Source organism: Chelonia mydas, chromosome 1, assembly GCF_015237465.2.
Source record: "Chelonia mydas isolate rCheMyd1 chromosome 1, rCheMyd1.pri.v2, whole genome shotgun sequence".
Classification (NCBI taxonomy): domain Eukaryota; kingdom Metazoa; phylum Chordata; order Testudines; family Cheloniidae; genus Chelonia; species Chelonia mydas.
In genome coordinates this window covers 330,173,671-330,189,847 of record NC_057849.1, presented here as the reverse complement: position 1 = coordinate 330,189,847, position 16,177 = coordinate 330,173,671, and the positions used below count along the sequence as shown (strand labels likewise).

The following is a 16,177-nucleotide window of genomic DNA, read 5'->3' as shown; positions in this document are numbered from 1 at the left end:
GACTTTTCCAAATAGCACCAGATAAATCTCACCTAAGGGAACAGAAGCTTCAGTACAGGGCAATTTGTCTGCAGCTTGTGCTGTAACAACATTCAATAATGAGCCAGACAATAATACCTGGACTTCATACATAACGATGACAAAGAGCCAGCTTATAACTATTGAAACAATACCCTCAGTAGCAGATGAATAATGATAAAATATTTATTTTTTCTTCCCCAATACTGTTTTCCCAAGAAACTGGCTTAATCCTTGAGCAGTCTATAGTGTCTGCCATATCTCCGTTTGCGTGCAAGAGTCCTCTGGGGTATTCCCTTTATTTTGTTGAATGGGGAGTTCCTGTTCATGAAAGCCCGATAACATTTTTCTTCACGTGCTGGGCATATAAATCATGCTGGTTAGATAAATGGGTGGGAGTAAGTCCACCCACCTTGAGAAGGAAGGAACCTTGATATTGTTCTGTTGATCCCTGGATTCATCTGTCTCTCCCGAAAGATGTGTGTGGTTCGGTTTAGGGAACCAGGCCATGCATGATTTCTGCATGTTTAAGTGTGTTCTCCCCAAATTAGGGCTCTCTTCCACAGCGTGAAGGGAAAACTGATCTAGCACTGCCACATGCTGGACATGTAGTAAAAAGAAATCAAACTGGAAGAGGTGGGGCTATCTTAATAATCTGCTTTAGAATCAGAGGATGTGCTAAGAACAGAGGTGTTTATGGGGACTGTCAGGCAGAAGAATATCAGTAGATGAATTGGTTGGTCAACTTTAGCCCTGGTTTATGCTTGCTTTCCCTGTGAGAACCCTGAAAGAGGGCCCCTAGGCAGAAAGTCCTTCGGAGCTTTGTTGAGCTGGTTTCAGTCATAGTCTTTGCGCTCTTCTGTGTGCAAGTGTAATTCACTGATTGGCATATGTTACATGTCCCCTTCTGTCACGGATCCACAGAGTCAGATAAAGCCCGTGCTACTGAAGGGGTCTCTGGAATTCAAGCAGTGGAGACTCATGCTTTTAGCTTTGGAGGTTCCCCTGTTCAATCCCCAGTGTTGGCCAAAGTGGATGTCTCACAAAAGCAACAGCTCAATTCAAGTCTGGGCACTTGATTGCTCAGGTTAGACAACGCGAATGGAGGGGCCTAGCAATGGCCTCACTTCCTCTGCTGATAGATCAGCAATGTGGGGCAAGCACACGCTGCCTCCTTTTCATGCGGGTACACTGGCTGTGCTCCTCCAAGGCTCCTGGAGGTAGGTAGCTAAATATCTTGAGGACCTGGGCCATTGTGCCTGGCTCAGGCACCTTGCAAGCTTCCTTTAGCGTTGGCTGGGCTGGTTTGTCTCCATACTGCCCCCTACTGCAAGACTGCGCCTTAGTGCCATACCTGAGTCTCACATGTATTGCTTAGATTGTTTCAAATGTTAATACTATGCTCCTGTACACCCCAACCACCCGTATGGGTAGACAAGTGGCAAACTGAGACTTTTTATGCTGTGCAGTGTTGTTGCAGCCATGTCAGTCCCAGGATATTAGAGACCAGATGGGTGAGGTAATAGCTTTTATTGGACCACCTTCTGTTAGTGAGAGAGACAGCTGTCAAGCTACACAGAGCTCTTCCTCAAGCCTGGGAAAGGTACTTAGGCTCTGTCTACACTTACAACGCAGCTGCAGCGCATTTGGTGAAGGCACTCTATGCTGACAGGAGAGAGCTCTCTCGTCAGCGTAATAAAGCCACCTCCGCAAGCAGCAGAAGCTATGCTGGTGGGACAAACTCTCCTGCTAAAATAGTGCCGTGGATACGAGCGCTTATGTTGGTGTAACTTGTGTCACTCGGAGTGGAATATTCACACCCCTGAGCGAGATAAGTTTTCCCAACATAGGCAGTAGTGTAGCCATACCCTAAGAGTCACAGCTAAATACAAGAGGGAACAGATAGTTTAGCATAAGTAGTTGGCAGATATTCAAAAGTACCATTCAAGGTGAAGTGGCCCATTAGCCCCCCCTGTAGTCATAGGACAAAAAGGGGGCTTAGTGAGGCTATGTCTACACAACAGCCTATATCGGCAAAACATACTCGCTCAGGCATGTGAATATTCCACCCCCGTGAGCGACATAAGTTACTCTGACAGAAGCGCTCGTATACACAGCGCTGTGTCTTGCGCGGTTCGTGGAGGTGGTTTTATTGTGCCGATGGGAGAGCTCTGCAGACGCTATGTCAGTACAGCAACGCCGCTGCTGCGCTGCACACACAGACATGGCCTGAGTTACAGATTGTTGTAATAAGCCACAAATCCAGGGTCTTTATTAAGACCATGATTTTTAGTGTCTAGCTTACGGATTTGAGCTCCCAGGCTCAAAGGACAGCTGCACAACACCTTCAAAGGACAACCCTGGGAGATTAAATTCATAACTTTACGAGACACTAAAAATCATGGTTTTAATAAAGATACTGGATTTATGGCTTATCACAACAATCTGTAACCCACTAACCCCCCTTTTTGTCCTATGACTACAGGGGTGTTAATTGGCCCACTTCACCTTGAATGGTCCCTTACAACATGTGCTAACTACTTATGCTAACCTATCTGTTTGAGCTTGTATCTAGCTGTGATCCTCTCCTTTCCCAGACCTGAGGAAGGAAGGGCTCTGTGTAACTCGAAAGTTTGTCTCTCTCACCAACAGAAGTTGGTCCAATAAAAGATATTGCCTCATCCACGTTGTCTCACTTTTTATGCTAACCTCTATCAATTTTATTATTACCTCAATCTCTCAGATCCTTCCGTTCCTAATTTGTCTCTTTGGTTCACCTGTTACATCATGTCTGATATTTCTCTGGGTCAGTGACTGTCTTTATTGTTACATTGTTTGTGTAGAGTTGAGCACATTGGGGTCCTCATCCTTGAGTGGGGTGAATAATCATAATGGAAAATTAAAATACAGAATAATGTTAATAATATGGCCAGATTTTATAGCAGCAAGAAAAAGTAGCAGCAAATTTCTTCCAAAGTTTTGCCTTTTCCCTGTTTCCAATTTCTTCCAAAAGTCTTATTCCTCAGAGACTTTTTAAAATATTTATTAACAAATTTTTACACATTAAAAATCAGTTGTGAAAGTGAATATAACCCAACTGAAAGCCAAAAAAAATCATGTTTGAGGATAACAAAAACTGTATTTTGACTCCAGAAAGATATGCTGTCCGCTGCAGTTATCTCACCGGCAACCTCCATGGTGGTTGCATATATTTATAACAGACACCAATGAGTCATATGTAAACATTTTGATTATAAAGATTTTCTTCATTTTCCCACAGACTTGCTGCTTTCAAACAGCTGTATCCCATTCCTGGGCTCAGCGGAGGGGTTTGATTTTCGGACCCTGCTGCTAGATGAGGAGAGAGGCTGGCTGCTAATCGGAGCTAAAGACCACATCTTTCTGCTCAGCTTGGTTGATTTAAACAAAAATGTAAAAAAGGTCAGTTTGTTTTCTACACAGTTCATCTGATAAGTTTGTTTTCAGCCCCTTTCCCGGTCTTGTGTTTTTGTTTTTGTTTTTTTCTGTCTTCGCTGGCTAAATGGCAAATGCGCTATGTGATGCGTCCTCGTAACCGGACTTAATAATCTCACCTCCCATTGTTACATGGTTTGCTTTTAATCAGTGGAGGTTGTCGGTGTGTGTGACCCCTTGTAGCAATAAAGAAATATATTAGGTCGGATACCTATAGAGGCCGTGCACTTCATGAAACCAAAATATCAACAAATGGCAAGGACACCTCTCAAAGTATTTGTTTCTTTTTCCCTTTAGCCTAATGGAGACATTTGCAAGACAAAAATTTAAAAAACAAACAGTGAGGTCATTTCTGTCCTTGCTTACTGATTTCATTGGAGTTGTGGGTCTAACTAAGCGTAGAATATGTCCCATTAGTATGTTAGTCTGCTGTGTTTTAAATGGCACTCAAAATTTTGAAGACAATTTAAATATTCTTAACTGTACTAATAGTGAGAATTATTTGGGTTACAAGGGACCTCTGTTGGGTGCTACCATACATAGCCCATGCCTCTACCCTGGGTAAAATTAATTTTGTTACTTCTAGACCAGTGATTCCCAAACTTGTTCCGCCGCTTGTGCAGGGAAAGCTCCTGCCGGGCCGGGCCGGTTTGTTTACCTGCCACGTCCGCAGGTTCGGCTGATCGCGGCTCCCAGTGGCTGCGGTTCGCTGCTCCAGGCCAGTGGGAGCTGCGGGAAGCGGTGCGGGCTGAGGGACGTACTGGCCGCCTCTTCCAGCAGCTCCCATTAGCCTGGAGCAGCGAACCGTGGCCACTGGGAGCTGCGATCGGCCGAACCTGCGGACGCGGCAGGTAAACAAACCGGCCCGGCCCAGCAGGGGCTATCCCTGCATAAGCGGTGGAACAGTTTGGGAATCACTGCTCTAGACCATATCTAAGAGAAGGGTGTCAGTTTAACCTTCAATATTTCCAGTGGGGATGATGATTTGATGCTTTTTGCACATACCTTTGGCTCCTAGTGTATAAAAACCAAGTACTAGCACAAAAACTCCAACTAAAACTGCTTTTTGATGATCACATGTATGTTTCTGATTGAAGAAAGTTAGATCCTCAGCTGTGTTTTATATTGTCTTTAAATACAACAGGAGGTTCTAAAAGGTAAATTCTGCTGTGGGCTATACCAGTGTAACTCAGGTTGGGCCCATCTGTCTGAAGGGAAGACATGAGAGCACTGTAGAAAAGAGTTTCTAATATCAGACTTCACAATCTGAATAGCTATTACTTATTCTTTTATTGCTATTTCTTTGTATGCTTTTCCGAATGATCATTTTCAATCGTAGAGCTCAATAGTATAGTCAGAATTGTGACAATGTACAAATGGCACCCACCCATCTCTTAGGGATAGTTATGGATAACAGAATTATTCCTACCGCACACTTTCTTATCCCAGTTTTTGGCAACTGGGCAGTGGAAGAGGGGGAAATCACTTGTAAGGGAGGCAGATTTCTGTTTCTACAAGTCCTTACTTTAGCTAAACTCCCAATGATTTCAGTGGGAGTTTTGCTACTTTAAGCACCACAGCATTCAGGCTGAAGTTACTGAGACAATTACTATGGAACCACATACTGCTATTTCTGTAGAAGTGCTTTCCAGAGTGTAAACTCACTTTACAATAGAACTAAAATTTACTTCTGATAAATCAAAATCAATAAGTGAAAAATTGATTGATACTGTGATAATTTGAAATATGTAACTACATAAAATTTGCAGATTTTAGTAGATTCTAACTTCACAGGAGGCTATGTGTGTAGATGTACCCCAGGATCAAACCCAGTTTTCACTCACAATTTTGCTATGGAGTTTCATTTAACTGTCTGGAGTTTTATCACAAGACAGCCACACAAGGTATATTTCGGCTGCTAAATAAGTGACCAAAGGTGCTGAGAACCTACTTATCCCATTAATTTCAATGGGAGGGGGAAGAACTTTTGTGTAGTGGACCATTTATTTAAATGCCTAAGTATGGATTTCAATGCCTAATTTTAGGTACTCAAGTTTTACAATATTGGCATCTATGTATCAGTCTGTCTGTCTTATCTGTTTAGTGCTGGCATCCATAACCATAAGATACTTACACAATGATAGGGGGAGAGAGAGATTTCACGTACGTTGTAGCCTAAGGTTACTCTCCAGTATCAAATGCCAAAGGGTACTTTCCAGTAGCAAATAAGTGTCAGAATGTAGTGTTGGTCTGTGCTGTGTTTAGACTGACTGTGGTTTTGATTGGCTCTGTGCCACTCGGCTCAGCTGCAGCCTTTCCTTGTGTGAGGAAACCACACATGTTGGGACTACCAGGGTCTGAAGTGTCTCCTTTGTACTCTTTGAACTAAGAGTCTTCTGAAAAAAGGGTATTGTGCTGTAGGTGTCCATTAGGGGTAGAAGCAACATATCAGGATATTAAATTTCTTCCTGCAAATGGTACAATTACAAATGACTCTACAGAAGGATGATACAAGAATCCTGCTTAGAGGTTTGAGACGGGCACAAGAGGTTTGCAGTCAGACTGAAAGTTTGTATAACTAATGCACAGGTTTTCATTCATCGGAGGGAAAAAGAGCATGAACAGTGTTTGAATTTTATAAACCTAGTGAATCTAGAGATGTGCATATAGGCAGTTACTCTGTTTTGGGGGATTCAGAAGAACAGTTTTCAGAGTAGCAGCCATGTTAGTCTGTGTCCGCAAAAAGAAAAGGAGGACTTGTGGCACCTTAGGTTTGTTAGTCTCTAAGGTGCCACAAGTCCTCCTTTTCTTTTTTTAGAAGAACAGTTATAACCCTGAATATCTAACTCTGAATATCCCCCTATTTTCTCTTAGAATGCTACTTTCTATACATTCACTTGACAAATTTACATTGTAGGGTCTGTTCAGATAAGTTACAGTATTTCCGGAATAGTATTTAAAGAAGCCTCAAAAGCAGGGGACCCTTCCCCCTTTTTTTAAAAAAATACCTTTTTACAACTTTCTGTTACAGCATAGTTAGTCACATATGTTGGAAAGAGACAGAGCAGCTACCCACTGCGAAATTCTTGATGAGGAGTATTAGTTTAATACTTTTTTTTAAAAAAAATATAGCTTCTGTATTCTGTCATATCACAGTTTCATCACCAATTAACAGGTTTTTTTTTTTCTTCAAGTACATGGTTTCTTTAATTGTTGTAGCTTTTAATCAGCTTATTCTAGGTAATTGTGGAGGTGATTGATAACTCCCATCTATTAATGTGTCAACTGTGTTATGGTTGAAAAACTACCCCCTTTTCAGCATAGTCACGATCGCCCTGTAGAATGTAAAAGGAATGAATACCATTAAAATTATAGATCAATTAATTTAGGATTTTTTAGATATTACTGTATAAATCTATAGCACTTAATAGAATAGGATCACCTTTCTATAGCAGGGATAGAATTTTCTATGAAATTACATAGGACCTACAAACCTCAAGAGGGCTTTCTGTTAAATTCCATAGGGCTTTTCCATAAGAGAGCTCATAGGCATATGCCCTAATGTCTTCGTCCAAAGAGCTTAAGACACTTGACGGATATTGCAAACTGCTTATAAAGAAGAGACCCTGTGACTCTCTTCAAACAAATAATAACCGCAAAATCAGCATAGAAGTAGACAGAAAAGAGCACCAGTGGATGTTTGTTACAGCATGTCACTCCTAGGTGGTATACTTGAAGAACAGTAGTTTGTAACCGTTAGAGGGTGTAGTTTAAAAGGAAGGCAGTAGAAAGGATTTTGAAGAGAGCATGCTCCTCACAATGATGAAGAGGTGAAAAGGAGTTTTGATAGGCATCCGGCTGGCTGAGTTCCTGCTGAAATCATTACTTCTATACCGATGGGATTCATTGCATTTACTGTATTGTTAGGGCACCTAGAGCCTTGGCTTATTATTTTAAATTTAAATGAATAAATAAAGGAAATAACTTCAGTCAACTGTACAAATGTTGGTGAAAATGCTGCACAGGAATTCCCATATTCCTCTGCATCTTATGTACTTACAGCCCTCAGCAGTGTAAGCAGGGTTACATGTTAGCGTGGTTATCACTGTGCGATCTACAGTGGGACCCACCCTTCTCTGCAGCAATAGGAATGCTATCAAGAGCTGACAAACTCCTGAAAAGCTGCCAGCCTACAGGAGCTGTCACTGCTAGAAAACACATCCACATATGGGCCAAACAGATAAACATGTCACATCCCCACTCTCTTCTTTGGAATGAGTTATTTTGACCTGCCACAATGTGCACTGACAGAAGGTCACAAATTGTTGTAGTTGAGGGCATCCTTAGCTTGCAGCTTGTTTTGTGGCAACACCATGTGAATGTTTGAGGGGTAGCATGTGGATTAACAGTCCTGTGATTTATCTCTTTTCACTTTTGGACAGACCCCATCCTCATATAGTAAAACAAACACTTGATAAGGGCCCCATTTTGCCATCCATTCTCAAGCAAAACTTCTATTTAAATCAGTGGGAGTTTTCCCTAAATCTGGACTGAATTAACGGGAATTTTAGCATAGCAGTAATGTGGGAGTGGGCCTGTATTAGGGCACTGAACCGTGGGGCTCATGCACACATGCAAGTATGCCTGTTAAGGCCCTCAGACCAATTAGACTGGGAAATGTAGTTGCAGGTAAGGTGTCTTACAGGAAATTGGATACAGGGCTTCCTACCTCTTATGCAGAGGAGCAGACAGTGGGGACCTAAGGTGAGGGAAGGGGCTCTCTGCACCAGTCAGGATGTAAGACCTGAAAAGAGCCACCTGCAAAGATCAGGAGCTACCCGGAGAGAAGCCTCAGCTGGGGTGGCCTGTGAAGTTCTAGAAGAAGTGCTGGAAGGGCTATGAAGCTAAGACAAGCCCAGGGGGGGCAGTGGGACTGTTCTTGCCTGTGTTTGGTTTTGGTCTGCATGTCTGCTAGTAAAGAAAGCCCTGAGAAGAGAACTGGAGTCAAGCTGTTGTTTGGAGCTTGCTTTCATCTTCCCCCTGCTGCTGGATCAGCCCACCAGTTTACATGGCCCCAGATGCACAATGACAGTCACCTCCTTGGTGGGTTTCTTCTCATGGAACTTGCTTCCCCGCATGTTGGAACACTTTCCTTAGTCCAAAATCACATGGAAACATACAGCCCAATGAACTGGGGTTCACCTTTCGTTCAGACTCAGCCACATCTGTGGTGAAAGCCCCAGCAGCCTTTCAACAGGGCAGAGCAACACAACAGACCAGGACATCATGTAAAGAATACCTTATCTGACTGGAACAGCACAGGAATTTTAGTTGGAAGAGAATGTATCTTTCTTTTCCTTTTGTAATGCTGCCATAAAATACAGTGCAAACATCCACTGCCATATTCATGTGTCACTGCTTGGCTTTTGGTGTAATGAATAGGTGGTATGCTTCCATCTGAAAGATCCTGCTCATCTTGGGCTTTGCTCAAGTATGTGAGGGCGGGATTTGCATTCAACTGAAGAGGAGAGACTAATGTGAAAAGGGGTGGCATTTTCCCTAGCTATCATGTTGAGCGTAGTGTTCCCCTCATGACAAACGAACTGTGGGGTAATTTCTTCTCTCCTTTACGGTGGGAGGGAAAAACAGAGTAACTCCATTGAAGTTAATGAAGTCTTTCCAGTTTTGCACTGGTGTCACTGAAATCAGCATCTGGTGCTTTTTATATTTTCTTTCTAATTTTCATATATGCTTGTAATGTATCTTTAACCATTCATTTTACAAAAATAGAAATACTAGGAAAAGATTATTTTCTTTTAATATAATTGATAGTTTAAATACAATCAAATCCTAAAGTAAAAATAGTTATGTATTAAGACCTCACTATAGTGTTCAGATAGAAAAAAGATTTGAGGGTCCTGGTGGATAATCAGCTGAACAGGAGCTCCGAGTGCGACACTGTGGCCAGAAGTGCTAAGGACCTTAGATGCCTAGATAGGGAAATCCTGAGTAGGTTATCTTATCTCTCTATTTGGCAGTGGTGTGACCACTGCTGGAATATTGTGTCCAATTCTGATGTCCACAATTCAAAAAGGATGTCGATAAATTGGAGAGGGTTCAGAGAAGAGCCATGAAAATGATTTAAAGGATTAGAAAACATGCCTTATCGTGATAGACTTAAGGAGCTTCATCTATTTAGTTTAACAAAGAGAAGGTTAAGGGGTGACTGGATTAGTCTATAAGTACCTATATGAGGAATATATGTTTGATAATGGGCTCTTCAATGTAGCAGAGAAAGGTATAACACAAACCAGTGGGTGGAAGTTGAAGCTAGGCAAATTCAGATTGGGAATAAGGTGCAAATTTTTAACAGTGAGGGTAATTAACCATTGGAACAATTTACTAAGGAACATGGTAGATTCTCCATCACTGGCAATTTTTAAACCAAGACTTAATGTTTTTGTGGAAAATATGCTCTTGGATTTATTTGGGGAAAGTTCTTTGGCCTGTGTTACACAGGAGGTTAGACTAGATTCCTTCTTGAATTTCTCTCCAGCTTCCAGGCATATTTACATGGGTTGATTACATAGTGAATGTACGCAGTAATTGGGTAGCAATAAAATGCACTGGTTTGACAGCAGTGTAACTCCACTGACTTTGAGTTACTGCTGAATTATGCTGGACAAGAGGAGAATCAGGTCCCCTTTTTGAGTAGCTTGCTTGCATATAGCGAACCATTTTTTCCTGTACCTGTTTTTCAGTCAGTAATAAAATACATGACTTTGAAAAGCCCTGTGAGACGTAAGTCTGGGAATGTACATTTCAGGTGTAGGAGTCAGACCGTCAGGTATGTATGTGTCTGTTGAAAGTGTGGAGATGTGTGGCAGATGTACACTAAAGGAAAATTCAGAATATATGCCTAACATTTTAAGGAGCTGCAGCTATTCTTCTGGTTCATTTAAATCTTGATGCTTCAGTAAAATTCTTAAAAAGGAAAGAGTAATTATTTTAAAAAATTAATTATGGGACAAGATTTAGATAAGGAGTTTACTTTTTACCCTTCTTTGTTTAGTAATGGTCTAAAAAAATCTTAGCTTTGAGAGTGCAGCCAATACAATGGGATCCTGTTGTAAGAATTGATTTGGACAATCCTCCCTTAATATCGGTGTGTCTGAATGATCACTGTGTCCAAATCACTGAACAGTGAATATCTCAAAGTGGACACATGCAGATAACAGATTTCATGTACTATAGAGCAGCTGTCAAACAAACATGACATTAAAACTGGCCTTACCTAGCATTCCCAAATACTGTAAATGTCTTTTTTTTCTGCTAAGCAATATGTAAAAAAGTGTGAAATTCTTTTGAACCTTTGAAAAAAATAGAAGAAATTACTTGGAATTTCTTTTTACCAGCTGCCCCACTGATCAGTGAAAACAAATGACAAGCACCCCAGCACCAATACGACCTGATTTCTGGAAATTTAATGTGTAATCCATAGAGCTGAATGACCACTACAAACAGAGTCATATGCCATAATGTTACAATTTTACATTTGGGGGCATTTTATTTTAGAGCAACATAAAACCTTTTATTGATGCTGCATGTTCTTTCTATCTTACTTAGTGATGGGGAAACTGAGGCACAGAGCAGTAGCTTGCTTAAGGTCAAACAGTAATAATAGGGTACATTCTAGATCAGAGCTACATAAGATAAAATCATGAAACTATAAAGTCAGCTTTGACCTTTGGATCTTCATTATATATACTTTTCAAGAAAAATAAATGATTAAAAGAAAAAAAACCTTTTGAGTGGATGGATCACGTCTTTAATACAGTTACATTCTTCACTGAAGTTAGGTAACCTACAATTTTCACAGATATTTAAGATACAGATGCTCTCCATGCAATTTATAAGCTCTAATTGGTGGTATTTATGGAATGAAAACTAATTATTCTAAATCCAGAAATAATTATCTAGATTTTAAAAAAATAATTCTGTAATATTTGTAGTGCAACCTCATAACAGATTTTAGCAGGGCATGCATGTAGCATTTGTCCATGTTCATTATCGTGAAAATGGTTTTGTTAATGAGCTTCCTTTTGCGGAATTCCAGAATAAAACGGTTTGGTCAGTAAGAGATTACAACACTTACATTTTGCATTGAATGCATAAGCTTAAATGCATCTTGCAGAATAAAGTAAGTTTTGCTTTGACCTTGTCAGTCCAAGCCATCCATAGATTGATAGATTTGTACATTTTAAGGTCAGAAGGGACCACTAGATTGGTCTGATTTTCTCAGTAACATAGTGTGACCGGTTCTCCCAGGGTGCCACCTGGAACTGGGGTACCATTGAGCCCCCCTGACCCAACACCCTGGGCTCCCTCTTACGCTGTATTGCAGTGACAAGCTGCAAAGCCCTCTCCAGCCTGCACTTTCACCAGCATACATACAAGTAGGGACACACCCAGCTGCAGTTACATGCAGGCTCTTGGACCAGCACCTGCATGGGAAGGCTACAGCTAGGGCAACTACCAGCTCCTCAGGCACGCACCCCCTCTGGAGTATAAACCCACAATTATCCCATCTTGCATTGCACATGAATTGTACAGCGTAAGCTCATAACATTTGCCCACTCCCTCAGTGTGGAGAGGAATATGCAACAGCTTTTTGCCCCTGAGTTATGATTCCCACACACTGGTTTAGGTAAAGCAAAAATAAATTTATTAACCATAAAAGATAGATTTAAGTGATTATAAGTGAAAGAAAACAGATCAAAACAGATTACCTAGCAAATAAACTAAAAATGCAAACTAAACTTAATATACTAAATAGATTGGATTTAAATAGCAGATTCTTACCCTAAGAGCTGATACAATCAAGCTGGAAATTCTTAAGGGGCAAGCTGCACTTGCTTACAGCTTGGAATCCCCAGGTGTTCCATTCACAGGCTAAAAATCCCTTTAGTCTGGGACCATCACTTCCCTCAGTTCATCTTTGTTCCTCAGGTGTTTCCAGGTGTGTTGTCATGATGTCATTTCCCCCTTTTTATATTTTCTTCCCACTTGCTGGAAAGCTCTTTTTGCTGTGACTTGGGTCAAACATTTCCCATTGTGTAGTTCTATCTCTGAAAGGTTTCTATTGTACACAGTTCCTGGGGTAATCCTTGTGCTTGTGTGCATTTCCTCAATAAACCATTAACATTGTTTGGCTTTTTTATTGTTGTATCTGAAAAGCTGCTTGTGGGTGTTCTCAACCTCACAACTTGTTTCAGTAACATACATAGCCCAATTCGTAACGTCACATATTTGAGTCACATAATTGAGTCCTCAAGGAATCAATTCTGAAGCACTTAGAGGAGAGGAAAGTGATCAGGAACAGTCAGCATGGATTCACCAAGGGCAAGTTGTGCCTGACTAATCTAATTGCCTTCTATGACGAGATAACTGGCTCTGTGGATGAAGGGAAAGCGGTGGACGCGTTGTTCCTTGACTTTAGCAAAGCTTTTGACACTTCTTGCCAGCAAGTTAAAGAAGTATGGGCTGGATAAATGGACTATAAGGTGGATAGAAAGTTGGCTAGATTGTCGGGCTCAACGGGTCCATGTCTAGTTGGCAGCCGATATCAAGTGGAGTGCCCCAAGGGTCGGTCCTGGGGCCGGTTTTGTTCAATATCTTCATAAATGATCTGAGGGTGGTGTGGATTGCACCCTCAGCAAGTTTGCAGATGACACTAAACTGGGAGGAGAGGTAGATATGCTGGAGGGTAGGGATAGGATACAGAGGGCCCTAGACAAATTAGAGGATTGGGCCAAAAGAAATCTGATGAGGTTCAACAAGGACAAGTGCAGAGTCCTGCACTTAGGACGGAAGAATCCCATGCACCGCTACAAACTAGGGACTGAATGGCTCGGCAGTTCTGCAGAAAAGGACCTAGGGGTCACAGTGGACGAGAAGCTGGATATGAGTCAACAGTGTGCCCTTGTTGCCAAGAAGGCCAATGGCATTTTGGGCTGTATATGTAGGGGCATTGCCAGCAGATGGAGGGATGTGATCGTTCCCCTCTATTCGACATTGGTGAGGCCTATGTAGCAGATGACAGAACAAGGAGTAATGGTCTCAAGTTGCAGTGGGGGAGATTTAGGTCTTTTTCACTAGGAGGGTGGTGAAACTTTTTCACTAGGAGGGTGGTGAAACACTGGAATCTCCTTCCTTTGAGGTTTTTAAGGTCAGGCTTGACAAAGCCCTGGCTGGGATGATTTAGTTGGGGATTGGTCCTGCTTTGAGCAGGGTGTTGGACTAGATGACCTTCTGAAGTCCCTTCCAACCCTGATATTCTATGATATGACGATAGCACATACAATACAATGAGATATTAATATCTAGCAGATCAAGACTTTTAAAATAATACATCGCAAGGCATACTTTGTACAATACATATCCTAATTACATGACAGTGGTGAATATTGGGGTGCCAGGGTGTCACACATAGGTTATAACATTTTGTCCATTTACTTCTATATTAAGCCCAATAAGTTTTGTTGACTAAAGCATATCTTCCAGAAAGGCATCCAGTCTTAAGTCTATAGCTAGGATCTTGGAAACGCTTATGCAGGTAAATAGCTTGATGCACATGAGAAGTCAATGGGACTATTGACATAACTAAAGTTACTTATGAGGGCCAGTGTTAGCAGTAACAAGCCCTGGGGAATTATTGTGTACAGTTTGATCACTTTTAGAACTAAAAGTGCTTCAGCTCTGTGATCATACTTTATAATTTATTATGTAATCTTGATGTGTTACATTTTAGAAATGGCATTTTCAGGGAACCTCTCATTTCTCACATGAAAAGTAAACGATTAAATCCTTTGTGCAGAATTGTAAACAGATTGTTAAGCTGCAGCACTTAAGCTACCCTTCAGTGACTGATTTATGTCTTTAGAATGCTAAACTCTGAGGCTGTCAAGTAGCTAGGATGTAAACCAAGTGACTCTTCTGTAGTCAGGATTGACTCTGTCTGTTTCCTCAGTCAGCATGGCAAGAAGCGTTCATGTCCCAGCCTTATCTGTCCATTTTGTACCACACATGCTATCATGCCTTAAGCTTCAGTTCTTCAAAAGACTCTGCCCAGGAATTAGGGTCCATCCACCTGAATCTCTTACCTTACTTATGCTGTACCCCACTGAAACCAATACCATCTTCCACTTAGTCACCCCAACATCTCACCCTGATGACCCTGCTTCTTTCCCAGTACTTTCTCCCAAACATCCATGCCCCTGGAACCAGCTGTACTGGCATGTCTGATTCAGACCAAGGTGCTTTCATTATGTCACCCTGAGCTATGCTCTGGAAGAGCAAATTCGAGCTCCAGTTCCTGAGATGTTTCAGAGTAACAGCCGTGTTAGTCTGTATTCGTAAAAAGAAAAGGAGTACTTGTGGCACCTTAGTGACTAACCAGTTTATTTGAGCATGAGCTTTCGTGAGCTACAGCTCACTTCATCGGATGCATAGCATATCGTGGAAACTGCAGAAGACATTATATACACACAGAGACCATGAAACAAAACTTCCTCCCACCCCACTCTCCTGAGATGACATTATAAGGCCTTATCTTTTCTTGAAATAAATATTGCTGTAAAGGGTTAAAGTTTATGTAACTTAAATTTCCTTTACTAATAGTTTCATAGAATCATAGAATATCAGGGTTGGAAGGGACCTCAGGAGGTCATCTAGTCCAACCCCCTGCTCAAAGCAGGACCGATCCCCAATTAAATCATCCCAGCCAGGGCTTTGTCAAGCCTGACCTTAAAAACTTCTAGGGAAGGAGATTCCACCACCTCCCAAGGTAACGCATTCCAGTGTTTCACCACCCTCCTAGTGAAAAAGTTTTTCCTAATATCCAACCTAAATCTCCCCCACTGCAACTTGAGACCATTACTCCTTGTTCTGTCATCTGCTACCACTGAGAACAGTCTAGAGCCATCCTCTTTGGAACCCCCTTTCAGGTAGTTGAAAGCAGCTATCAAATCCCCCCTCAGTCTTCTCTTCCACAGACTAAACAATCCCAGTTCCCTCAGCCTCTCCTCGTAAGTCATGTGTTCCAGTCCCCTAATCATTTTTGTTGCCCTCCGCTGGACTCTTTCCAATTTTTCCACATCCTTCTTGTAGTGTAGGGCCCAAAACTGGACACAGTACTCCAGATGAGGCCTCACCAGTGTTGAACAGAGGGGAACAATCACGTCCCTCGATCTGCTGGCAATGCCCCTACTTATACATCCCAAAATGCCATTGGCCTTCTTGGCAACAAGGGCACACTGTTGAACACAAAGTTTCTTACCACAAAGGTAATTGTAAATGAATGACTGCGTTTTGAAAGTAAGGGAAATACATATGGCCTGATTGCACATCCCTTATTCATGTGGGAGTGAATGAATTTCCTTGCAGAAGGCCAGCACATCCCATTTCTGGCTGGGAGGAGAACAAGAACAGCTAGAATGCAAACAAGGGAAGTTGTTCTTGACCCAGTTTTGTAGACATGGGAGGTTGCGATCGTTCAGAGAAGCATTGCACATAAACATCTGGAGCAAAATCTTGGCCTGTGTGGGCACTTTCAAGCTGCCCTAATTGTGTGGAATTGAGCTGGTGTAGGGGTCATGGCTAGAATGTGTTTCACTCCAGCGATCTC

General features: G+C 41.7%; 1 protein-coding gene across 14 annotated transcripts in view; it reads left to right on the top strand.

The window, feature by feature from the left end:
* The window catches only part of LOC102935534 (semaphorin-3D), a 188,660-nt gene that overhangs the window by 83,151 nt on the left and 89,332 nt on the right, over nucleotides 1-16,177 (top strand). For all 14 annotated transcript variants that reach the window (XM_037889257.2, XM_037889263.2, XM_037889255.2 and 11 more), the window contains one exon: nucleotides 3,299-3,459. In XM_037889257.2, the coding sequence (XP_037745185.1) occupies nucleotides 3,299-3,459 (161 nt within the window). The remainder of the gene's footprint in view (nucleotides 1-3,298; nucleotides 3,460-16,177) is intronic.